Here is a 24459-nt window from a genome sequence, read left to right as displayed (position 1 = left end):
ATAAGCTAACTTTATATATCTTGAGCAGCAGCCCTCCCGAGCAATCCGACACGAGACAGCAGAAGATGAGGATCTCCCGGGTACAAATGAGTCCAGAATGACAATACTGTGTATGCACGGGCAAGCTCTTGGGAATTACATATAATTATAATTATAGCGCAGTGCACTTTCTGGCACCAAGCTGTGAGACAGTCTGAGTGTGATGGTCTCAAGAGGGGACCTAATGGGACCTAATGGGACCTGATGGGACTTGATGGGACCTGAAAAGCACCAAAGCTGTGTCTTGGCTGGGGACTTGGCAGTGGACGCCTCACCAATTTCGAGGGCCCAAGCCCCTGTAAGCAGCAAGTCCAGGCGGGCTGCCCAGGCGCAGATCACGTCGTGTCACAGATCTCAACATGAAGCTATTAGCCGGACTAAGCGCCGATCGCCCCGAAGTGCCGTGCCCCGAATTCTCATATTCGTTTCGAGGTTGAGGGACAATGGGCAATTGCTATGACTTGTTGACTCGACCCAATGCAATTGCAGCATGCGTGCGGTTCCAGGTAGGTAGGTAGGTACCCTCGGTACCTTATGCATGCATACATACCTGGAGCCCCTACGAAAATACACTACTCAGCGAGATGCAGTCGCTTGTTTGTTAGCGAAAGGGCCGGGCCATTCGACAGTGCGGTGCGGTGCGGTGCGGGGGAGCATTGCCCGGGATTCCATTCTGAGAAGCTCCTCAGGCTGCTGGAGTGAAGCGTCCTGCAGGAGGCTTGCTGCAGTGGTGAGGCGACAATGGATAAACATGCTGTCTTCTCCACCGATCATTGGCCGTTGCGTTTTGCTTACGGTGGCCATTTAGACATGGGAAATTGTAATCATTTGGATGCTGATAATAACACTGATACTGATACTGACACTGAGGGAAATGCTTAGTCATTCGTTCTCACATACTGTATAGTATACCAGGGAGTGCCGGAACCTAAGAACCACCGGCCTCCGGGTCCCTTATCTTACGTAATGTGCTTGGCCCCTCCACTAGCATTAGTTAGGTAAGATAGCTGGCTGGCCTTGCCTCCTCGCCCTCCACCACTGGTGGTCGCCTATGAGCTCACTATCGCGATAGAAGCTCGAAGAACCAGGCTGACTGAGCAGGTCCGAGGATGCCATTCACAACTACATCAACATTTCCTTGTTTCCTTTAACTGTGTCTGGGAAATGCTGTGGATCCACGGATAGAGCGTCTTTGTATTCTCATGTTTTGCTCGTATTTCCTAAAGACTGTGTTGCTAGGTTCACTGGGGCCACCACCAATCTGCTTAAATAGCTACATCTCACGATCCATCTAATCGTGATAGGCTCATGAACACGTCCTGCAGATAAACAGCACAAAGACAGCCGACAGCGGGCATCACAAGGCCAAAATGGCTGATCAGCCTATAGACCTGAAATGGTCAGCACCTTTCAACGTCGTGTCTTCCTCGTCCAAGGCAGCAAAAGGACTCGATGGCGACAAGATCCGATTACCGCAGTCCGCCCTCGAGCAGCTACTCGCCGAGTCCACGAGACACACCCAGAGTCACGGAACCGCATACGACCCCTCGAACCCATATCTATATAGTACCCGACAAAACTACTCCGATTCCCTCGCTGGCTTCACCGGTCAGCTACCAAACCCTCTCATGTTCCGACTCGTCAACCAGAACAATGGCAACGTGGTATTCGCAGGCATCCGGGAGTTCTCCGCCGAGGAGGGCGAGGTGGCACTAAGCCCATACCTCCTAGAGGCTTTGGGTATCAAGGAGTCCGGCTCGAAGAACGGAAGCACCGAGGACGATGCGATCGATCTGACATCCGAGCACATTCACAGCGAGAGCCGAGTGCAAATTCGAGTCGATGCGAAGAGCTTGCCGAAAGGCACATACGTCCGCCTACGGCCCTTAGAGGCCGGCTACAACCCCGATGATTGGAAGTCGCTACTAGAGCGTCATCTTCGCGGTGCATTCACCACACTTACTAGAGACACAATGCTCTCGGTACACGGAGTCAGGGGCGAGACATTCCAGTTCCTGATAGACAAGTTCGAGCCAGAAGGAGATGGAATATGCGTCGTCGACACCGACTTACAAGTGGATATCGAGGCATTGAACGAGGAACAAGCCCGCGAGACGGTTCGCCAGATCGTGGCCAAGTCGCAGAGAGCTCCTGGGACGGCAGATGGGAGCTCAGTTGGGGGACCGATCGATATCTGGAAAGCGGTGGAAGGACAGGTACTCGAGGGGGAATACGTTGACTTTGTGCTTGACTCTTGGGACCACAGCCGGCACTTGTTGATCGAGTTAAGCGACATTGAGGATGGCAAGGAGGTCGACCTCCTCATCAGCCCTAGGTCTAATCGACAAAGAGCACCCCCTCGCGACTCTGAGCATGTTTTCGGGGAATTCTCATCGCCGACCAATGGCACGAAGAGCATCTCATTATCTCCAAACAATGTCGAGCTCGAAGGTGCAGAAAGCCTGGGCATCTCAGTTCATGGCTATGCAGACCCAGACAAGACACCTTCGGACTCTCAACCAAGGACATTCTCACTTCGTGCAAGGGCGTCGTTGCCGGAGTCCGTTAACGGAGCCATGGAGGGCGTGGAACAACACTCTCCTGAGGAAGAGCAGTGCAAGAATTGTTTGCAGTGGATTCCCAAGCGAACAATGATGCTACACGAGAATTTCTGCCTGAGAAACAACATCGTCTGCCCCGATTGCAAGCAAGTTTTCCAGAAGCGATCGGCCGAATGGCAAAACCACTGGCATTGCGACTTTGGTGACGGGTATGGCAATACAGCAGAGAGCAAGACGAAACACGACAGAATCTTCCATACTCCCCATGCCTGCCCGCACTGCGGTCCTGAGCAAACTTTCCCGTCTCTTCCCCTCCTCGCTCGCCACAGAACAACAGTCTGTCCAGCCAAGATCATTCTCTGCCAATTCTGTCATCTCGAAGTCCCTCAAGAAGGCGACCCAGCCGACCCGTCATCGGAAGCCGAGACAGCTTTGACGGGGCTAACCGCACATGAGCGCGCTGATGGTGCGCGAACGACCGACTGCCATCTCTGCGGGAATATCGTCCGTCTCCGTGACATGGCAGCTCACATGCAGCATCACGAGCTAGACAAGAAGGAGCGCGCGAAGCCCGAAGTGTGCAGAGACCATCTGTGCGGACGGACGTTATACGGCGTAGGGCCAAAGGGCCAGGTCGGTGCGGGACTACGCATGGGCCAGGGCCCGGGCAACGATCTCGGGCTCTGTTCTATATGCTTTGGGCCTCTGTACGTGTCGATGCACGACCCCGAGGGCAAGGCTCTACGGCGCCGGATCGAGCGCCGCTACTTGTCGCAATTGATGACTGGCTGTGGCAAGAGCTGGTGCGTGAACGAGTGGTGCAAGACCGGCAGGAAGAACCTGGGCGTAGAGCCCAAGGTCAGCAGTGGTGGCGCGGCCGCCGCTTTGCCGCTAGTGAAGCCGCTGTTGGGCGAGGTCAACGACAAGAGCAAGCCAATGCACTTCTGCGTCGATGAGGGCGGTCAGAAGCGGAAGCTTGTGGCAGAGTTCCTAGCTAACGAGGGCCTGTGGGACATTGAGTGGTGCTGTGCAGCCACCGAGTCTGAGGGCGCAGACCCGGACAAGGCCAGGGAGTGGTTGAGGAACTGGGCGCCGACCAAGCTTGGAGCATGAGAGATGTTTATAGATGTTATGAGGGATGCATTGGAGGAGTTTACTGTAAGATACCCTGGAATGACTGCACGTCACAAGCTTTGCATATAGAATGGGGTACGATGTAGAATAGAGAAATAAAAGAATCTAACGAAATACATGGTCCCTCCAAGACGTCAGTCTGTCCATTCCTTTAACAGCCACTTCACATCTTGATTGAGTTCATCCCCGTCTTTGTGGCCGGTCTAGTTGGTCTACGTAGTCGTCAGTCTATCAGGTCAATAGAGGGGTTGGCAATGTTCTTACGCAGCATTTACAGCCATCGCACTTCTGGCAGGCACATGTAGCGCAACCGCAGGTAGCAGGACCCATACTGAGGAGCGTCGATTTGTGTTGTTCTGATATAGAGATGTTGTTTGATTGTTCGGTTGAGAGAGGCGTCGTGAGTATGATAATTTTCTAATTCTTACAGAAAGTGCGGAACGAAACTCTGCGTACACAGCTCCTTTATATACTTAAGGTGTCGACAGTGAACAGCCAAATATTCTACAGAACAAGATATTGCCTTGACACGTCGGATCTGACACCATTGCCATCTTCACCACGTTCACGTCCTGAGGGTGGGGAGTTCCGGCTCATGATACGTGCAGTACGTGACTGAATACGGCCCGGCTTCCTCCTGTTCAAAGCTCGGCAGCTTGATCACCTCGCGCCACATTTGTCTCAAGTTGTCTGGTTGGGCTTCGACAGCTTGAGCCAAGCAACGTCAGAAATGGCGAACACTTCCAATTACTGTGGTCGAGGCGGAGGCAACCAATCTAGGTGTCGAGAGGTGTAACACAGAAGTGGGAAGGGTAACACAGCAGAGGATGAGTCGAGAATCACGGATCGACAACTTGTGGCGCACCCCCTTCGGGTACCGTAGCCATGGCATTCTTTCCCATGGCAAGTTCCCGCCGCAGCCGACAGGTAATGCATGTGAAGGAACTGCTGGTATGCTGCACAACGCAGACAAAACGGATGCTGACGGATTTTCTTATTGCACTTCCTAATCTAGGTCTTGTACTCACCCGTTGATATTTGCCTTTGTGTGCTCTCCAAATGTTGTGGGTTCTGCAAATTCTCTTACGGAAGGGTTTACAAAACAAAAACAGAGAAATTGAGGTCAGCTTGGCTATTTGTTATCCAAGGAGTAATGAAATAGAGTGACGGCACTTTTTAAACCGGGTTTGCGAAGATAAACAATTTGACGTACGACCTCGCAATTATTAGACAGTTAGAGATATGCATGAACACTTTCTTACTATATGTTTCCCACTCTTGAGACCGGTCTCTTAATTTTTGACGCTGCTTTTCTAAGTACGATCAGTGACCCGCGATTCATTGTGACTAAGCTTTGTGGTTCTTTGTTGAATAAATCTCTTTGTCAGTTGACAATGCGGTTGTTGACGCTTCTCAACGAGAACCTGAACTTGAAAGTAGGACTTGAAGTTATGAAACCTCCAAAAATTGTCCCCAATATTTCTCCCTCCTAGAATATTCGCAGCAGACAGAGACGGATGGTTGTGACAAGTCACCATGTGTTACAGAATATCAATCCACTATATGATCTGCGACAGGCGGCCTCTGATGTCTACAACTGCGGACGTCACGAGCCACGAGACACCATATGTCAATCCTTATGTCGCCCCTTTATCATGCCACAAAGATACTTGTCCAGGTAATGGAACCGGCCCTGCTAAGCCAGAAGGTAATGCATGCTCATATCATCCTTGCTGCACTAGGGTTATGAAGGAGCTACGGTGTCCGAAAGACTGCTGCCCAGAGCAGCACAAAGGCAGCTGGAAAAGCGCATACTTGGCACACGAGACGCATGTCGATGAGTGTGGTCATTTTCGCCCATTGAATTATTACGTACAGGAGTACAGAAAAGTGCCGGGCACCGGCAAGCACTTAGTTTGGACGAACGCAAAATTGGTCGATGCACAGTATTTCCGGGGCGAGGCTACGGAAGCACCTTGCGAGACATTGGCATTTATCCAAGCGCGCATGTGTCTGTTTGGGAACATGCGGAGATTGTATCTGCTGAGAGAGAAGCTGAGAGAGAGGATGAGAGAGTTCGATCGAACGAACAATTCGGAAATTCAATCGATACTCTCCAAGGAGGCGATTAGTCTGATTGCTGACCGATACAGGGATGCTAAAGACGCGGCTTTATTGATGCGCAGTTCCGTTGAAGATAGCTTCATTAACTTGAGGCTCTTTAGCAGGAGCAATGAAGGAGTCCTTGAGGCAGATTTCTTCAGAGAACCGCGAAGACCAAACCGGCGGAAGACGCTCGAGAGAAAGCTGAGTTCTTCAAGCAACGTTCAAATTGGAAGAGTAGAGAGCGCACGTCCCTATTAACAAGGTCAGTATTTCTGGTTTCACGGTGTATCTATATATTAGAATTTGAATGATATGTTTATCTTGCGACATTGCTATGTTCGTGACATTGAGGTTCGATTTTCCGTTCCGGGTAGCTAGGGCTCCCCACTGTGATTTGGTTAGCGCTTCGGCAGGCCAGTCCTCCCGCATTCCCCAACTTCTGACGTGACGTAGAACCAAAAAAAAAAATTAAAAATTACTCCTGCGCGTCATTCTCCAAGCTCACGAGAAACGTGTATCAAGCATTTCCCTCGCCACACCTGAAGCAAGCTCGAATTGCGCATCGACAAGAGCGGGTGCGAGAGAGACGACCAAGTGTCTTACCGAGCTCTGTCGAGCTGCTCATACGGGACACGATGGCACCACGCAGATCGAAAGCTGCTGTAATACCTCCTCCGTCGAAGACACTAGTCCTTGACAACGGCGCGAGCACCTTGAAAGCTGGCTTTGTTACCGATGAATCCACCGATGACCCGAGGATAATTCCAAACTGTTTGGCCAGGGATCGGCAGAGGAGGACATATGTCGCATCGGATCTCGAAAAATGCAAGGACTTTGGGGAGATGGCATTTCGTCGACCCGTTGAGAAGGGCTATATCGTGAATTGGGAAGCACAGAAAGAGATATGGGATCATGAATTCTTCGACGATAAAGCGCCGCAGAAATGCGATCCTTCCGAGACAAGACTCATTCTCGCCGAACAGCCAAATTCACTGCCAGCATTGCAGAACAACTGCGATCAGATGGTGTTTGAGGAGTATCAGTTCGCAAGCTACTATCGTGGCACTGGTGCGTAGCGTTCTGACTACCACAAAATACTGTGTGGATGGTCAGACTGACTGACAGTATAACAGGCCCGTCCTTCAACGCTTATCGTGACATTCAAGATATCTTTCACACCCCGAAAGACGTCGATAGCATTGCTCAGCTGCCAGCCGAGATTTTACTGCTCATCGACTCTGGCTACTCTTGCACGACAGTCACGCCTATTCTCAAAGGGCGGCCACTACAGTCTGCAATTCGAAGGCTCGATGTTGGTGGAAAGCTTCTAACAAATTATCTCACCCGACTATTATCTCTGCGCCATTATGATATGCGCAACGACACATACATTGTGAATGAGATGAAAGAGTCCGCTTGCTACGTTGCCCTGGACTTCAAAGGGGATCTCGAGAAAACTTGGAAAGGAACTCGAGGCGAGAGACGGGATGACTACGTCAGCGGCGGTGGTATTGCCAAAGACTACGTGCTGCCAGACTTTCATGCCCGGCCTATGGGTATTGTCCGTGATTACGACCCGATGGCAACCTCTCGCGCGCGGAAACTTGCTGCTGCCGCGTCAAACGAAGACATTCTCACGCTACGCAATGAGCGTTTCACTGTTCCCGAGCTTCTATTCAACCCGTCGGACATCGGTATGCAGCAACCCGGTCTGGCCGATTTGGTGATGCAATCACTTTCTGTCCTTCCAATTGGCCTGTGGCCTGGTCTTCTTGCCAACGTTGTGGTGGTGGGCGGCAACTCGCTTTTCGAAGGCTTTATTCAACGTCTCAAACAAGAGATTGTCCTGCGTGTTCCGGATGACTGTGTCGTTAGGGTGGCACGGCCAGCGGACCCAATCACCAGCACCTGGTCCGGCGCAGCAAACTTTTCCAAGCATGAGCATGTGCATCGCCTGGCTGTGACAAAACAAGAGTATGAAGAGCACGGGGCTCAAGTTATTGCACGCAAATTTGCAGTTGGGTTAGGCGCAGACTAATCAACCCCTCCCCTGAGGTTATGGAACACGCGCGTATCGTTCACAGCACGGGCCCGAGACATCCAAGAATACCACTGCTGGCAAGTAGGTGTCAGACTAACGGTCTTTGGAGCTTTGGGCATCCAGAGTTTCCGGGTTCAAAAATCCCATACCCAATCGGCCTGATCTCTTATCCAACCGTGCAAGTCCTGTCTCCTGATTTTGAACTTGCTTTCAGGGGGAGACCTTGTCAAAGACGGCTAGTGCCGCTTTACTAGCACTGGGTAAGAGATATATCCGCGTTTTGGTTAAGCCTGATGTCCCTAATGGCTGCTGCTACAAGCTGCCGTTCTTGCCAGAACTGTGCCCAGGAAATGTTGGCCCGGACACTTCTTTGGCCATGCCTCATCCTCCGCCATCATGTACGCTTGTTTCGGATGGAGGTGGTCTCTTGCACCCAGCGGACAATTGTTCCTTTGACAGAACACCACAGTATTTCCGGGCAAGGCCGAAGACAAGGGTTCTTGGCTCGCATGCCGGCGGCTCAATGTAGTAGGACAGGGCCTTTAATCTGGCCTGACGCCTCCGAGCATGGCGAATCCCCGCTCCGGACGTATTCGGCATGTCGTTTCCGGCTGGCAACTCATAGCATGTTCGAGAAACCTGATAACTGATATATCATGTGCTGTTATCAGCGGATGTGCAGCATCCAAAGCCTCGTATGATTAAAGGCTGGCGCGCTCCCTTCGCGACCGCTAGGGGGAAGTGTCGCAACACCGCTGCCACCAAGTTCGGCATTCGGAAGCTGTCAAACTTTTGTGGCTGGAAGCCACACGACGAAGCCTTCGAGCAATTGTCTTTCACGACTCCCACTGGAGCTTGCAAGTTTATCTTGGTTGCTGCCGGGGTTGGAGAGGACTTTGCAACCTCCGCTTGGCCACCCAATGGTTGTAATATGCTGGAAAATAATAGGCTACCTCTTGCAAGATTTGCTCTGGCATTCTCATCCCCCTATGAATGCCTGAATAATCTCATGATCTTGTTAGTTGACAGCTCCGAGGCTTATAATGGAGTAAGTAAACAACAGCTTGCTTATTCTGTCGGGAATGTTAAATCCAAGCAATGGTAATACAAGCAGTTGTCCCATTTTAAAGTGTCCGAGTCTTTGCGCGATTGGCTGTACATGGGCCATTTCTGCGGGCTCCTACAGCGATCTGCCCCAACCCTGTGTGCATCGAGGCTGTGTATTCTGCAGCGCTCAGTAGCTAGTACAGTCCAGACTCGTCTAGTTTGGTCTGGATGCGAGATGGCTCTTTGCCTGCTTATGGTTAAGCTAAGACTTCGGCGCAAACGCCTCTTTCGACATACCTACGTAAGTGACAGTTACGACATCCATTCCACTGTAGTATGTGCTGTGAAACTAGCTGATTATGGTATAACTGCGACTCCAATTGTTTGATCAAATCTCGCAACACCGCTTGACTTCGGACGAACAATGTATGGAGAAGTAGTGGCTGTAATCTGTTTGTGATTCATAACTTCGAAGTGACGGTGCCCGTAATTGGTGGCTTGACTCTGTCGCACGTCGCACTATTGTCTTACCACCCACACCCTTACAAAACCAAAGCTGAGGAGATATCAACCATGCCATCTGGAATGGGCTCCGAGAGGTCTCCTACTGGTCCACGTCCATATTCACTGAAATGCCGCATCTGTCTCCAGTCCCCTGACATGTGCACTCCTGTACGTCGCCGAATACGGCAATCTCTAACTCGTAAGCTCTCATACCGCTGTCGGCTTGCAAGCAGCATACCGAGTTACCCAGTGAGCTAGAGTGGGAGTCTGCCGCTCCACGTGGGAAAGGAGACGATCAAATAGCGCTGGTTGGCCTGGCGTTTCAACCATATGACACCTTTTGCTTGACCGGTCCGCTGGCTCCCCGCATCATATGCATCCAGATCACAGCGATGTCCTCTCTTGTCAACATGCAGTTGACAAGGTGGAAGATATAACAGTCGCGGTCGAGCTCAAATTTCTCACTCCTTACTTGCCTCCTGGTGCCTCCGAGAATAGCCACAATGGATTCATATCAGTACCACGTTCACATTATGCCGAAGCGGGGGATCAGCTTCAAGAGGTGGCATTCACTTCCATTGCCAATACAATAGAAGAAGTATTGAATGTGAGGGCAATGTCATGCTACGAACTACAGAGGCTTGGAATTCAGGAGAGAGATGTCTGGGAGTCGTGTTGGATCGTCAAGAAATCCAACTCTGCCGAACCCACTTTGGATGACCCTCTTTATGAAGGTTACTTATGGGTACCCGTTGAAATCAATTCTCCAATGATCTCTGGGACCGGAAATGCTATCCAGCCACTAATTGAGGCGGTGCTTTGCGGTATAAAGTCGCGGCATAGAATCGTCACGAATCATACTTGTGAACTCCATGTTCATGTAGGACGGAGGGATGGCGAGCTCTTTTCGCTGCTAACCATGAAGAAGCTTGCAACGTTATGTTGGCTTGGCGAGCCGATACTCCGCACCCTCAAGGATCCGAAGTCGCCCAATTTCAATCACACCTACACCTGGAGCTCGCCGATGACAAAGTACAGCCGGCTTGCAATAGCACTAAGAAACAAAGAAAACCATGCCTTGATATGCAGAAAGGAATCTGGTTGCTTGAAGGTACTTATGAAGACCGTGCGCGACGACGTGGAAGAGGAGACCAATGAACAATGCGCTGCAGTCAAGGCGATATGGAGAACACGCTCCCATTTGGAGCTGGGTAGGCTACTTTCTGGTTCGGAGCGCCAATATCGTCGGCTTGGATTTAATTTCAGTGCTTTGGGGCAAGAAGACGAGAGAGCACGCAAGGGACCGAAAACCGTGGAATTCCGCTTCTTGGAAGGCCCTTTAAGCGACGAAATCGTTCTGGCATGGATACATATTTGCTCTATGCTTGTTGAAATATCTGTCACTGAAGGTGGCATTTACAACCACTTTCGAGGCACGTTGAGATGGTTATGGAATTATGACGACAAGCAACCAAAGGATCATAATTTTGCCACTCTTATGGAGGAATTGGGCGTGGAGAGAGAAATATACAGGCCACTTCAAAGTAAAATACGCAATGATCATGGGCTCTTTGGAGGTGGAGATATGCAAGAGGCAGAAACCATTTGGTCAAATGTTCTTCAATGATAGCATTTAACCCCAAATACGTTCATGGGATACTATGGACGCAATCGGGCTTCACTTAAGTGCAAGTCACATAATAGGGAGTATTAAGAGATAGACCTGTAGTCTAACGACTTCTACGGAATTCTCAGGAGTGTTGATCGAGTGACCAATTCCCTAGACGTCTATAATCAGCGGCAAATCATTAGGAAACATTGTGTGGAATTGGCCAAGATGCCTCTTAAATTTTTAGTAATTCCTTTGTATAAATCCATAGCTCGAGGGATTATGCTAGATAGAGAGTTTCCTAGAGCTTTCCCTTGTCATCAGTGCTTGTTATTCATTTGATTGAATACTTTCTTGACAATATGGCTAGATCGCAAGATGTTGGCAGTGCCTCATGACTTCGTGGCAAGAGCATTGCTACATTCATGTAACCAGCTCACAGGGAAATCTCAACAAATGGCTTGGTACTGCTGAAATGTTTTCGGTAGCGTTCGTCTTCTAGCCGCTGGCGCGATGGGTAATGTCCCACGTTTGATTAAAAGGTGTGCAGTCGAACATCATCTATCTATTCGTATCGCACCGCGACGCGACCATTGGGCATGCAGAGCACCTTTGATGACCACATTCGAGACATGCAGGGGTTGTTTCAGTATAATATGGCCCCTCACCACAGACACACTATGCAACAATTGAATTAGAAGTAGTGACGGTCGAAGATCACAAAAACACCTACACATACCCAGTGAAGATACACCACAAGAGGCATTAGTCCGGTTTCCTCCAAAGCGATATGCTACATGCAAGACGCTTAACAATGCTTTAATCGAACAAAAATCAAATGTTAAGAATACCTAACATGCTTGATAGAGTAGACAGTTAGGCATGCAGCAAAAATCTTGTCTTGCTCAGCCTTGTGCTACACTTTTATTCACGAAATTGTCACGTGGTTTTCCAACAAAAGAGATGTGCTAAATGCCTTGCCTTCTATTTCTACGCGGGGTCATATCGATCGCGACTTCTCTTTAGGCATCTGCCTGCCTTACAATTACTGATCAAATGCACCATGGCAGACCCTCTTACCATCCTTGGCGGCATCGCATCAATTTCTCAACTAATCAGCGCCATTATCGGAACAGCAGAATCAATTTCAGTAATTTGCGACAACTTTGAAGACGCGCCTGCTGAGTTGTGCAGAATGAAGCAAATACTAGAGATTATCAAGTGCAGTATCCTCGACCTCAAAACACAATTCTCGGACCAGTCAGATGACGTCATTATTCCTGCCGAGCTTAGGCAGGTATTCCTCAAAACTATTTCCCTTGTAGAAGAGGATATGTACACTTTGCGGAAAGAGATTGGCATTGACACTGTTTATCCACGTGAGATAAACACATTTAGGAGCAGGCTTAGGTGGGCGGTCATGCAGCGCAAACCCACACAAAAGAAGCTTGAGCGTCTGAAAGAGTCTGAAAATATGCTCTTATTAGTGCTACAGCATTTGAATTTGTACGTAATAATGCACTGTTGTCTAGGATACCCACTGTGCCGTCTTCGAGGTAGTGGTCTGACCTTGAACAGCCGCTTGACTTTGCTATATCTAGGCAACAAATCAACTCGTCATGCGCCGCCTGGAAGCATACCAGTTCAAGGGACAAGAATTCCGATTTCTGAAATCAAATCGTTAATTTTGGGAGTTGATCATTGGTTGCGAAACCTAGGGATTTTTGGATCGTATTCATACATCTTTGGAGCTGGTCGATGGGAGCGAAATTTGAAAATCGGATTGAACATGCCAACCTGGCTATGGTTAAAAACTGTTCTTGTCGAACTTCGCTTAACGAATCATGCCCCTGGTGTTAGTGGATTTCGACTTCTTCCCTCTGAAATACGCTTGCAAAACCGAGTGCCTATTGAATCGCCGTTCATGGTTGCGTGTCGTAATGGCGATGTGGAGCTCATTCGACAATATATGAATATGGGTATGGGCCAAGTGCACGACAGAACTATCTGCTCAGGAGAGACACCTCTTCTAGTGAGTTACTTACTACTGGAACGGTATTTAACGCAGCCAGCAGATTTACTGATTAACCTGCCAGCTTGCAATTGAGTCGCGAAGCCTACCGTCAGTACGACTGCTCTTGGAAAGTGGAGCAGAGCCAAACATCGGCAATGATAATCAAGTGTACGGCCCTACTTTTATTATTCAATTCACCTTTTTTACTAACAATACAGTCTACCCATATTTGCTGCGGCTAGCTCGAGATTAAAGTTGATCAATGGCAAATACTTACAGCTACCTCCGCAATGGGAGTCGTGGCTCGATGCTGTACGAATTCTGCTGGACCACGATGCTTCGATTCATGAGGTCGTGCACGGAAAGATGATGGGAACTATGAATATATTGCATCCCCAGAAACCTGACAGAACATTAGATTATTTGAATTTGCTCGGTGAGGCCGGGTATGGCGATTTCGGTATGGTGGACGAATCCGGGTTGTCAGCTCTGAGATTGGCGATCAGGAGTCCATGTCATGCGTTGGAGGCCATTAAGAAACTCCAAAGGAAAAAGATTGATTTACAGAAAATTCTAAATGATGGGAGGACGTTCTTGCATATCGCTGCCGAGCTGGCCCCCAATGTCGAGGTTCTGGAGTATGTATACTCAAATGGCTGTGCACATTACATAAACCGCCAAGATAACTACGGATGGACACCCTTACACTGGTGTGTAAGTGCAACAACTCCACGCGCTGGTTTGGGAATAGACCCGCTCGCCAAATTCAAATTTCTCATATCAAGAGGAGCCGACTTAAGCTTAAACGCTAGGGAAAGTCCGTTGATGCAGTGGGGATTTTACGATTATCAACGTTTCACGCCTCTTGATCTAGCTGAGGCGAATGAACCGGATCTCTTCAGAGATATTTTGCTGGATGCTCGGCAGCAACTCAAATTGAATCACGATGATGAGTCAAGCATGTTCTATGATGCTATGGAGAGACTTGATGACAATATTGTCTGAATGTCCTCCAATGTCATATTGAACCCCCTTGCTGCGTTCCGTGACCTGCAAATGGTTATCCTGATGACCAAGCATGCATTCCTCTAGCAAAACAATGTCCCTATCATCAAAGTTCATGTCGCAGCTATGTGCGGGCAAGGAATTTACAATGGCTGAACGAGTCTTGCTGAATGGGGTTTCTCAAAACGCAAAAATACATCCATTGCATTGCTCTTTAGCTCTTGAGGCTTGGAATCAAGGCGACCTCGGTTATACTCTCGCGGAAACCCAGGTGCCCTTCGAAAAGGTGATAAATTCAGAACTTATCCTCCTAACCCCAACCTTCGAGGGTCTTGAAGGGTGTCAAAGTATACTAGCAGCTACTTAGGTAACAACCATTTTCCCGTCGTCTATCCTCTTTTGCCACCACTCATGTAGCGGAGGAGACCCGCAAACTAGTAAATTGACAGGTGAGTCTAAAAGAAACCTATCGATAACCTCGGGAGGGGCGAACTCCAGGCCTTCGAAGCGGAAGAGGCGCTGTTTGTAGTGTCGCATGAAGGCGGAAAAGTTAGGTTGCAGTTCATTAGACTTCAGTAATCTGTAAGCTCTTTCGAGGAAACCCGTGTCTCCATGGGCCTCCACATGGGGAAACGCGGGAGCTGCCAATGGTGTTAGCTTTGCTAGAAGTGAACTCGGAAATTCAAAGTTCCACTTACCCATCCCGAAACGGACCAGCTCTCTTTCAGTCTCTAGAACGAGATACTTTGAGAAAATGGAGTCTACGGTTTCCAGCTTTCTCGCTTGAATATGCAAATTGTACATATTGACCTCGAAAGGCCCATCATTGGCAATCCAAGCCGTCCAAAAGTCTGTGCCATGTGCATTCTCGACGTAGGCAATCATGTCGGTCACGACGGCCTTTTCCACTATCCATTGAACGCTATATGAATTTGTCAGGATTTGCTCTACCGTGGATCATTAATCCCAGAATGACCGATTCTTACCTATCAAGATTCCAGAACATGGGGCCCCACGAGTCGGCAGAACGGCCGAGAACCCTCGTTGCGTTACCCATGAAGCCTCGCATGATGTCGTTCTTGGCCATTCTTGATCGCCACACGGTTGGTCTTTGAACATACTCATCGAACATCTCCCTCAAGCTAAACGGTTGTACCACGGTGGCCTCCGAATCCAGCCAGAGACCCCAGTCATAGTCGAAGTCAATAGCTGGAATGATTTTCTTCATAGTCTGGTAGGAATATCTTCCAACTTTCTCTAGTAGTGCTGATGTGTCGTCCGCAGAAACACCCTCCTTGAATCGCTCTGGCATGATGTCGTATAGGTTGACGACGTTAAGCGCCGGCATCGGTCCGTCCACATTGCTATTGGGGACTTTCCATCGTCCAAATGTCGTCCCACACGGCTCCATGGCATTCATAGCATTAGTGAACTGGTTGACTTCTTTCGTATCCGACACGATGACGTGGAAGGTAATGTCGGTGAAGTCTGAGCCCAGACATTTCAAGGATCGTAAGAAATTGACCGCCAACGGAATGTGCTTTTCCTAAATACAGCCTATTAAAATTGCGCGGCCTTGAAATGCCGTATTATGGTCTAGATGAACAGCAACATAAAGGGTTGGCCTACATATGTTGGAAGAAATATGGCATACTTCAATGCCTCGAGGTTGCTAACGGCATTCAGTGGTATGGAATCGCTTGGGCCGAGTGCAACAAGTCGGTCCTTGTAGGCGCTTTTATCTCCCGTCTGTGGAGTCGGGCCCGAGAGAACAAAATGATCTTCATGCGTCTCGGGGAGCTTCGCGCTTGGGCGGTCCGTCCGGTGGGTTGTGACCACATGGTCCAAACGAGGATATAGTGCAAACGTGAAGACGAATACTAAGAATGCTGCTAGACCAATGACGAAAGGTCGGCGTTGTCTATGAGAGAACGCAGAGCGCGTTAGACGGGTGAGGGAGATACTCAATTGTGGTAGTTCGACTGGCGTACCTAGTAACGAGATCACTACTCACGGTCGCCCATTTTTGCTGCCACATGATGGATTTACAGAGTCGACATGACTGGAAGAATGCTCTTAAGAAGTAGAAGAGATATTACAGAACACACAATGGAACAAAAGAACGAAGACAGTCAGGAGATATGATAAGATGACAAGACCTAATATGGGGGGATCGTGCATTCAATAGACAAGTGGAAGGTGTGTTTCGAAGGCACACCAGAAAGTCGAGGATTGCTTATCAGTACCAAATGGTGCAATGGCTGCCAAAGACCATCGTCTCGATCGTCAATGTGGCTGTCACCCATGTCAAACCGTACTGCGAATCATTCATCCCACAAAGGTGGCGGGGCGAAGATAAACTCCTGTCTCAGGGGCAAATGACAGTCCCAAGAAGTCAAAGTTGATCGGACACTCGAAAGGGGCTACTCGGACTTTGTACCTGGGTATTTGAGCCTCTACGCCTGCACGGTACGTCGTACTCTAGTCTACAGTAGCAAGCCATCTTAGAGTGAGATAAGAAGTGCGAGGATTATAGCGCCCCAAAAGCCTAGACGCTTTGGGACGCCGGCACAGGCATTGGAGAAAAAGAGATTGAACCCGGACCACATTCTCAGCTTTTGTCTCAGTGCAGCCAAAAGAAGCGACTTGATTCGCAAACCCTAATTGAATCAGCCTTATCAGCTTGAGCCACTCAATCCTTGTCGAGTGGGAATGAGTGGCTGCATATGCTACGCAAAGACCCTTCTCAAAGTCCATTACGCTTTGAGCACTTGAAAGTGAGGGACTGGTGCCGTCCTTCACTTGAACTGGCTGGTACTTCGATCCATCTACCATCATATGGCGATGTTGGTGGCTTTGGTCTCTCTTCTCATCAATGATGTGATTTACAGTGGTAGAGGTAAATTCTTAGATTGAAACATTGACAAGCGCAGGTGCATATGACTAGGAGTTCCACTTGGGTTTACCTGCTCCTCTCTCTTCGCCTCGATCTTTACTTTGTCTAGCTTGTATTTCTTTTTGGGGGGTTATTTCGGATTCTTGACCAATCTTGAATGTATGGAACATGTGCGGTGCGAAGCAACCATAACGCTCGAGTTGTTGGATGCGGTAATGCTGCATGGGTACAGTGAATTGCTTAAATTAGACGAGAGTGGGGGCAAAGGGGGTGCTGACCCGTCCATGCAGTAGGAATGCGGATTGGCTACACGTGCTGACGGGAGGAAGTAAGACAGGCAGGTAATCAAAGCCCGGCAACCTTCCCAGAGGCTCGCCCTCACCGCCTAATTGCATGACGGTGAGCTTCGAGGTTGTCTGGAATCCCAAGGATCACTCAGCAGGATAACGATATATCATGTTGCAATCGTGTGGAGATTAGCAGCAGGATCGCTTTAGTTTCTCCTGAAGACCAAAGCCAACGCCCCGAAGCCGATTCGACGAAGTATCATGCAACTCAATGCAATTTACTTTATAACTGGCTTCGAACAACGATAAATCTAGACTAATGATAAGCTTGGAGTGTCTCCGTAGGTAGTCGCCCATGCAATGGGACTCTGTTGTCCTACCCAGCTATTCCAACTACTGCGTCAGTAAGCACACTTTTGAAATTAATATCTTGAGCCACCGACGCGTCGTCGCCTGCGCCGACAAATATTGTTCTTCATCGAAAGACAAAATGCGAGAGAGAGGAAATAAGAAGTATTCCTTCACCCCAAGAGGAGTGATCTGCTCTTTAGACAATTGTGTTTGGGCCAGGATTGGCTGTCATGCAGTCAATGCTGTCAGGTGTCTACAGCTTGAGGCGCCCCAACGAACACTGTCCTCTTGGACCCCTCATGAGACAAGGTGTTTCATTGGAGAAATGCTCCAATGGCCAGCGTCACATGGTCGGCCCCATCATGGGTCTGCAACCCGGTGATTGTACCTCTCCTGAGACATTCTACAACGAAGAATGAAGGTTTATATAAAGCTTCCTTTGAACTATCTACTCTCTTCACGCGAGGTAAATTCACGGATTACTTAGTATGATTGAAATACGAGTAATGAACATTCGCGCTAGCCTTCAGTCAATATGACTACTGCATACACATACTCTGACCTAATTTATCGCCTGAATGATCTCGAGCGTCTGGCGAACCCGCCACGGAAAGGCGAGCGCGGCGGCTGCATGTCGAGCTACGACCGCCGCTCGCGGTATGATCCCGATACAGATACATACATTGACTGGGATGCCAATGATGATGGCACCGGCTACATTCGTAAGGAGGATGATTGGATTGTCGCGTTCGAGCAGGAGGGCCCTGGGGTTATCTGGCGCGTTTGGTCAGCCAAGGCGGATACAGGAAACATCCAGATTTTTATAGACGACGCTACTGAACCGGTTGTCGACGAGCCTTTCCGCGACTTATTCGAGAAGTTCAACAATGACTTTCCACCGATGAATTTCCCGTCCCTGGTGCCGACTTTGTCCCGTGCCCGCAATCGTTTCATCCCAATTCCGTACAATCGTTCGTGCAAGATCCGCCTAGCGCCTGGATGGGGCATGTACTTCCACTTCACTTACACGACATTCCCGGAAGGGACGACTTTGCCAATCTTTACCAACACTTTCGATCGCGAATCATGTCTAGCTCTAGCAGACGTCGACAGAAAGCTCGGACAGCGCGGATGGGAGTCGCTCCCACGGGGCGAAGCAGACTCGTTGGATCACTTCAGTGTCACTATCCCTGCAGGTGGAACCGTTACGGCTCGCGAGATTCTCGGTAATCGTGCTATTACTGGTATACGTATAGTTCCGCTAAATCTTCCCGATTCCAAAGCTGATGTTGCTCGCGTCTTGCGAGAGCTGACGCTCCAGATCACATGGGATGCCGATGCAGACCCAAGTGTATGGGCGCCTTTGGGTGACTTCTTTGGCAGTGTGCCTGGCTTGCAGACTTATAGGTCACTACCATTGGGCTCTACTTCCGGTGGAGGCTTTTACAGTCATTGGTTTATGCCTTTTTCGCAGCGCGGCCTCATTGCAGTGTCGAATGACGGCGATGAAGATCGCCAGCTCTTCTTCACCATTTGCCACAAGCCTTTGGAGCAGTCAGCTGACGGCCTCCTTCGCTTTCATGCCAAGTGGCACAGGGACATCTTCCTTGAGAAGCCGCAGAAAGAGGGTCGTGACATCGACTGGACTCTTTTGTTACTCGACAACGGGCCTGGACGTTTCTGCGGAGTTCAAATGCATGTCTGGAATCACTGGAGCGATCCTGACCCGCCAGCTAAGGACTGGTGGTATGGCAATGGAGGTAGTAAGTCTATCGACTGGTGGTGGGGTGAAGGGGACGAGAAGTTCTTCGTTGACGGCGAGAAATTCCCCTCGTCTTTTGGAACTGGCTCTGAGGACTACGTTGGATATGCCTGGGCCGCCGAACCGCCTTTCCCAATGTTTGACAGTCCGTATGCATGCCAGCCATTTGTGGAACTCAACGCCAATGGACACACATCTGTGAATCGATTTCACATCTGCGACGATATCCCTTTCCAAACCGACTTTGGTGGGTACATTGAGAAGTACAAAGGCAATACCTGGGGCGAGAAAAATAGCTGTCTCTATGCAGTAGTTGTTTACTGGTACCAGAAACCTGGCGGCAAAGATCCGTATGGTTCTTGGCCACTCAGCGAGCGGTACGTTGGTGAACCCAATGAGCCTGATCAAGCGTGAGCGTCGCACAGCTGTATATACGGTCCGTACATAGGCATATTCCCGAGCTCGCACATAGTGTAAATCATTGTACTATTCATGTGTATCGACGGAGGCTGATAGGAGACGAGATTGGAAAGTGCGTAAATCAGAAGTCAACTCTATCAAACTTTCGAGGTGCGTTCAACCCAGGGATTGCGGGGATGTATGGCATTTCTAACACGTGCGTTTCTTCTACGCATTTCATCCAGGCGAACACCAAGAGCTCTGACTTCCTGACACATGACTCGATGGAAATGTATATATTTTCATCTTATACGGGAATTTGAGAGGAGTTCCAGGTCGACGGGACAGTGGATGAGGCAAGCGAAGTTGACGAGGAGCACCACCTTCAAACCCCCCCAGCAAGGGTGTTGTCCACTAAGGGCCTTTTCCGTCAGTGCATTGGGGTATGTAGTGCGTCCTAATGACGGCAAAGCGCAAGCTAAGCTTTGAGGCGGCCTAGACACCTGGAGATCTCCACACCGGTCCCCATCTCTCCGCATTCTCAACACAACCGGGACCCATTTCCCCGTCAGCCGAGATAGCTTTGCCAGGGCTTGATACGGATTTAGCAAGGTAATGTCTTATGACAGAGTGTGATCTATTGCCATCAAAGCCCTATGTGAAGAAGACGCTGGGTAACTGATCGCAGAGGGACTCGAATCCTTATATGGCTATAGGAAGGCTGCCTCACTATTTTGTGTGTAGAGGAGCGATACGAAAGACAAAGTCGTTTGGAACCATTCGTCTATATCCGGCTGCCCTCTCGGTCGCCTGCGCGCTAGTCTTTTGAGTCACAGTGCAACACAATCAGGCTAAAAAGCCAGGCCACATGTTGGAGTCGCATGGCGTCGGTGTTGCACGCAGATCGTTGCTTATCTCGCCAAGAATCAAGCCGAGATGCTCCCGTCCATAAAATCAACCGAACATGCCGATTACCCGCTTGGCTAGCTAGAACTAAGTGATGGATGTTGGTCGTGGGGTAATGATTAGAACGAATGGAGGCTTGATGCCTATATTTCCGACACCACTCGCCCAAGATCCCATGGAATATAACTTGAAGTATCTTCTAGCAAGGCAATCTTGTTTTGAAAGACGGCCATTCATCCTCACTTTGAGTCAACACCAAGATGTGGCTACAGAAGATTATACGTAATGATGCTATCAAGCTCGATCCTCCAGAAGTTTACAACTGGAGAGTCTTCGCCCTTGCAGCCGCAGCCTGCTTTGGCGGCACCCTTTTCGGAATGGATACTGGAATCATTGGAGGTGTTTTGACCCTACCTGATTTCAAGGAGTAAGTTGACACAGCTCAACTTTTTAATATGTATGCAAGACTGATATAAAACTAGTGAGTTTGGTCTCACGGACAAAAGCAGTACCGCTCGCGCAAATCTCTCCGCAAATCTCGTCACAACCATGCAAGCCGGTGCATTCGCTGGCGCACTACTAGCGAATCCTCTAGCAGATCACCTCGGCCGAAGACCTGGATTACTTATTGTCTCCGTATTTGCTTTCATCGGAGGCTTGCTTCAGGCCTTCTCATACGGCATCTTTTCCTGCTTCTATGTTGGGAGGTTCGTAGAAGGACTAGGTCTTGGAGGCGCCACCATGCTGGCCCCAACTTATGTCTCCGAGAACTCTCCCCGTGGGATCAGAGGTCTGCTCATTGGCTTTTATCAGCTCTTTGAAACTATGGGAGCAATGATAGCCTTTTTCATCGACTACGGATCACTGCTTCACATTAAGGGTCATGCCTCCTGGATCGTACCGCTTGCCATGCAATCACTGCCACCGGTTCTTATCTTCGTTAGCATTCTATTCTGTCCCGAATCACCACGATGGCTTGCATCGAAAGATAACTGGGAAAGCGCGTCAAGTGTTTTAGCCACGGTGCGACACCTGCCAGTTGAACACCCTTACGTTCAACAAGAGCTTCTTGAATTGAGAACGCAACTGGAAGAAGAACGGCGTTCTATCCATGGAACTGGCTTCTGGGCAACTCAGAAAGAGTGTTGGCTGATTCCTGGAAATAGAAAGAGGGCTCTTATGTCAATCGGCTTGGTATGTCTGTCCTCGTCACCTACCCCAATTCATTTCCCTCTTTATCCCCTATCCAGCCCCTATTCACATACATTACTGATAGCCGCGTGTAGATGGTATGCCAACAATGGACTGGTACAAACGGTAAGCTGTTCTTCGATTTGCTTTAAGATGTTAAAACTGCGTTTCAAAGAGCAAAGACAGTATCACTGTTCAAATGCGCATAATCCTTTCGAGACATATTGGTTGTGGATAGTTCCTGCTCTTTCAATGTCCATATAGTTCATACACTGATGTCAGGTGTTGTAGCAATCAACTACTACGCTCCTACGATATTTAATGCTTTGGGGATTAGCGGCAATGCGACATCACTCCTGGCTACCGGCGTCTACGGCATCGTGAAGATGTGTTCATGCGCTATCTTCATAACATTCCTCGCAGATACTCTTGGCCGCCGTTGGTCATTCGTGTGGACAGCCTTCGTCATGTTCTTTTGCATGTTCTATCTAGGGTTTTATGTTCGCTTTGATCCTCCGAAGAAAGACGCCCCTATTCCTGCAGCTGGCTATGTTGCTTTAGTAATGGTATATATATTTGCGGCGGCTTTCCAATTTGGCTGGGGGCCAGTATGCTGGATTTATGTCAGCGAAATTCCGACAAACAGGCTACGTGGCTACAACGTTTCTCTCGCCGCGGCTACGCAATGGCTGTTCAACCTCGTGGTTGCTCGTGTCTCGCCGGTAATGCTTGTCACAGCAGGTGGGCCCACAGGGTACGGCACTTACTTTATATATGGGTCTTTCTGTTTTGCCATGGGCGTGGCAGCTTTCTGGGTTCCGGAAACGAAAGGAGTAAGTATCGGACTAGAGTATTCCTGGGATACAGAACTAACTCTATTCAGATCTCACTGGAACGAATGGATGAGATCTTCGGAGTGGCAGACTTCTCCGGCATCGAAGATATTGGACGAGTGACGAAACATATGGAAGGGACTGATATCGAGGCCAATCAAGTCGAGTACGCCGGAAGGTGAACATACACACATAATTAACTTAGTATGAGCCAAAACGGATACCATGCTCTAAATTCTGATCATTGCACTACCAATTCTGAAAAGTTGAGCATGGCTTCTTGAGCGAAGTTTTCCAAGATAGGCTTGAGGATTACAGAAATTGACTCGAGACTGAATCATATTAAAATTTGTTCATACAATGCGTTTCTGATAAGGGTTATAGATGATAGCCTACAAGTAAGCCTGTGAATCATTTTACCACATTTTACCACAGTAGGTATGTAAGCTATTGGTTCTATTTGTTGCCTTTCTTCCCGCCTTGCTTTCATCAGGAACTTCCCAGTCAGCAATCGCTAACACTTGCCAACAGAGACGAATATTGATCATAATTCCTTTCCAATAACATACCCCAGCTTGAAATTACCAATGTGTTTCGCAAGTGACTACCCCGCATATATGTAACTCACTATGGTGACGACTCTGTCCCAAACAGAAGGGTCGCACAAGTCTACCCTTCGCTTACATAAGGCCGCTCAGGGGCTCACATTTGCCTATTTACAAAACAAATGCTTGCAAATACCTCATTTCCTTCGAACAAAACCCTAAAATTTGTACCGATCTTTCCTGAACCCTTACACAATCATACATCATCCTGACCGGCCCCGAGTCTCGTCAACACGTCTACCTCTTTGCCTTCACGAACATCCCAATATAGTCATCTATCTAATCATCAAATGTGAACCTCAAACCCTCCTGGTGGCCTTGGGCTATCGGCACCTCAAGCGCCACTCTTCACAGATGAGATATATACGCCCCCACCTATAGCTGGTCCTTTACGACCGGGGAAGCGTATGTTCTGGACCTTGCAGAGTTCCCTGGGCTCTTCCAGGTAGTCACGGCGTCAGGAGAGTTTGTTACGGTGCATGATTTTGTGTCGGCAGTGCACCCTTGGTTAATGGGACTTCGGCTTCGGCATCACATTCTGCGGGCCAAGAACGTCGGCGATGAGGACTATACTCAGGCCGCCAATGCCAGGCTCCTAGTTGCGGCAGATCGGCCCGAGCTTGTGAGAGTTGAGGATGAATAGGAATGGCTCGGGACGCTGCGGTGGTGCTTTGAGGAAGATCGTCGCCGGCAGCAGGCATCTAAGGGTTGATGTGGAGATTGCGGCCTAGTAGGCTTTCACTGGTAGCAACATCTCAAATTCTCTATTTGAATTACTTCATGACAGTCTCTCATGAAAATGTCCGCGCTTGTCAAGTCGAATCACGACCTTCCTTTCTGTCTAGCTTTGAGTTTCCTAGACATCTCTAGGCAGTCTCTCACACTGAAATTGGGTGCTTTACAAGATTAACGATGATATCGGCTGGCTTCATACCGCTAGACATATGCTCAGGCGTCTTATACGCCATCGTCATGCTCGCCACGGCCGATGACAGCGCTAAGCAGAAACGGTCTGCCCAGGGATTCTCCGACTTTTGGTCTGTGCCGGCTATCGCACTCCACTGGCCCATGGTGACCTACACGGACCATCACGGAAACTAGGTTGAGACGGCACCGACAACTCCTGAGTTGGGGGAGCAGGGTCTTGCCCCTGCCAGCAGTCAGGTGAC

General features: G+C 49.2%; 5 protein-coding genes across 5 annotated transcripts; 4 read left to right on the top strand and 1 right to left on the bottom strand.

The window, feature by feature from the left end:
- Nucleotides 1-1409: 1409 nt before the first annotated feature.
- On the top strand, nucleotides 1410-3713 carry UCRPA7_5221 (putative ubiquitin fusion degradation protein; the record flags this gene model as incomplete). Its single annotated transcript, XM_007917768.1, has 1 exon — nucleotides 1410-3713. One exon carries the CDS (start codon nucleotides 1410-1412, stop codon nucleotides 3711-3713), a length of 2304 nt encoding a protein of 767 aa, XP_007915959.1.
- Nucleotides 3714-6862: 3149 nt separating this feature from the next.
- On the top strand, nucleotides 6863-7878 carry UCRPA7_5220 (putative actin-like protein arp-6 protein; the record flags this gene model as incomplete). The annotated part of the gene is made up of 2 exons (XM_007917767.1): nucleotides 6863-6908; nucleotides 6974-7878. The coding sequence occupies 2 exons, from the start codon at nucleotides 6863-6865 to the stop codon at nucleotides 7876-7878; spliced, it is 951 nt and encodes a 316-aa protein (XP_007915958.1).
- A 6545-nt stretch (nucleotides 7879-14423) lies between these two features.
- Nucleotides 14424-15408, bottom strand: UCRPA7_5219 (hypothetical protein; the record flags this gene model as incomplete). The annotated part of the gene is made up of 3 exons (XM_007917766.1): nucleotides 14424-14701; nucleotides 14759-14982; nucleotides 15047-15408. The coding sequence occupies 3 exons, from the start codon at nucleotides 15406-15408 to the stop codon at nucleotides 14424-14426; spliced, it is 864 nt and encodes a 287-aa protein (XP_007915957.1).
- A 2721-nt stretch (nucleotides 15409-18129) lies between these two features.
- On the top strand, nucleotides 18130-19770 carry UCRPA7_5218 (hypothetical protein; the record flags this gene model as incomplete). The annotated part of the gene is made up of 1 exon (XM_007917765.1): nucleotides 18130-19770. The coding sequence occupies one exon, from the start codon at nucleotides 18130-18132 to the stop codon at nucleotides 19768-19770; it is 1641 nt and encodes a 546-aa protein (XP_007915956.1).
- A 1151-nt stretch (nucleotides 19771-20921) lies between these two features.
- On the top strand, nucleotides 20922-22867 carry UCRPA7_5217 (putative mfs quinate protein; the record flags this gene model as incomplete). Its single annotated transcript, XM_007917764.1, has 5 exons — nucleotides 20922-21088; nucleotides 21144-21451; nucleotides 21948-21978; nucleotides 22481-22685; nucleotides 22736-22867. The coding sequence occupies 5 exons, from the start codon at nucleotides 20922-20924 to the stop codon at nucleotides 22865-22867; spliced, it is 843 nt and encodes a 280-aa protein (XP_007915955.1).
- Nucleotides 22868-24459: the final 1592 nt, after the last annotated feature.

This window comes from Phaeoacremonium minimum (genome assembly GCF_000392275.1).
Source record: "Phaeoacremonium minimum UCRPA7 unplaced genomic scaffold PA7_03_scaffold_408, whole genome shotgun sequence".
In the NCBI taxonomy this organism is placed as follows: domain Eukaryota; kingdom Fungi; phylum Ascomycota; class Sordariomycetes; order Togniniales; family Togniniaceae; genus Phaeoacremonium; species Phaeoacremonium minimum.
This window is presented reverse-complemented; position numbering and strand designations above follow the sequence as displayed.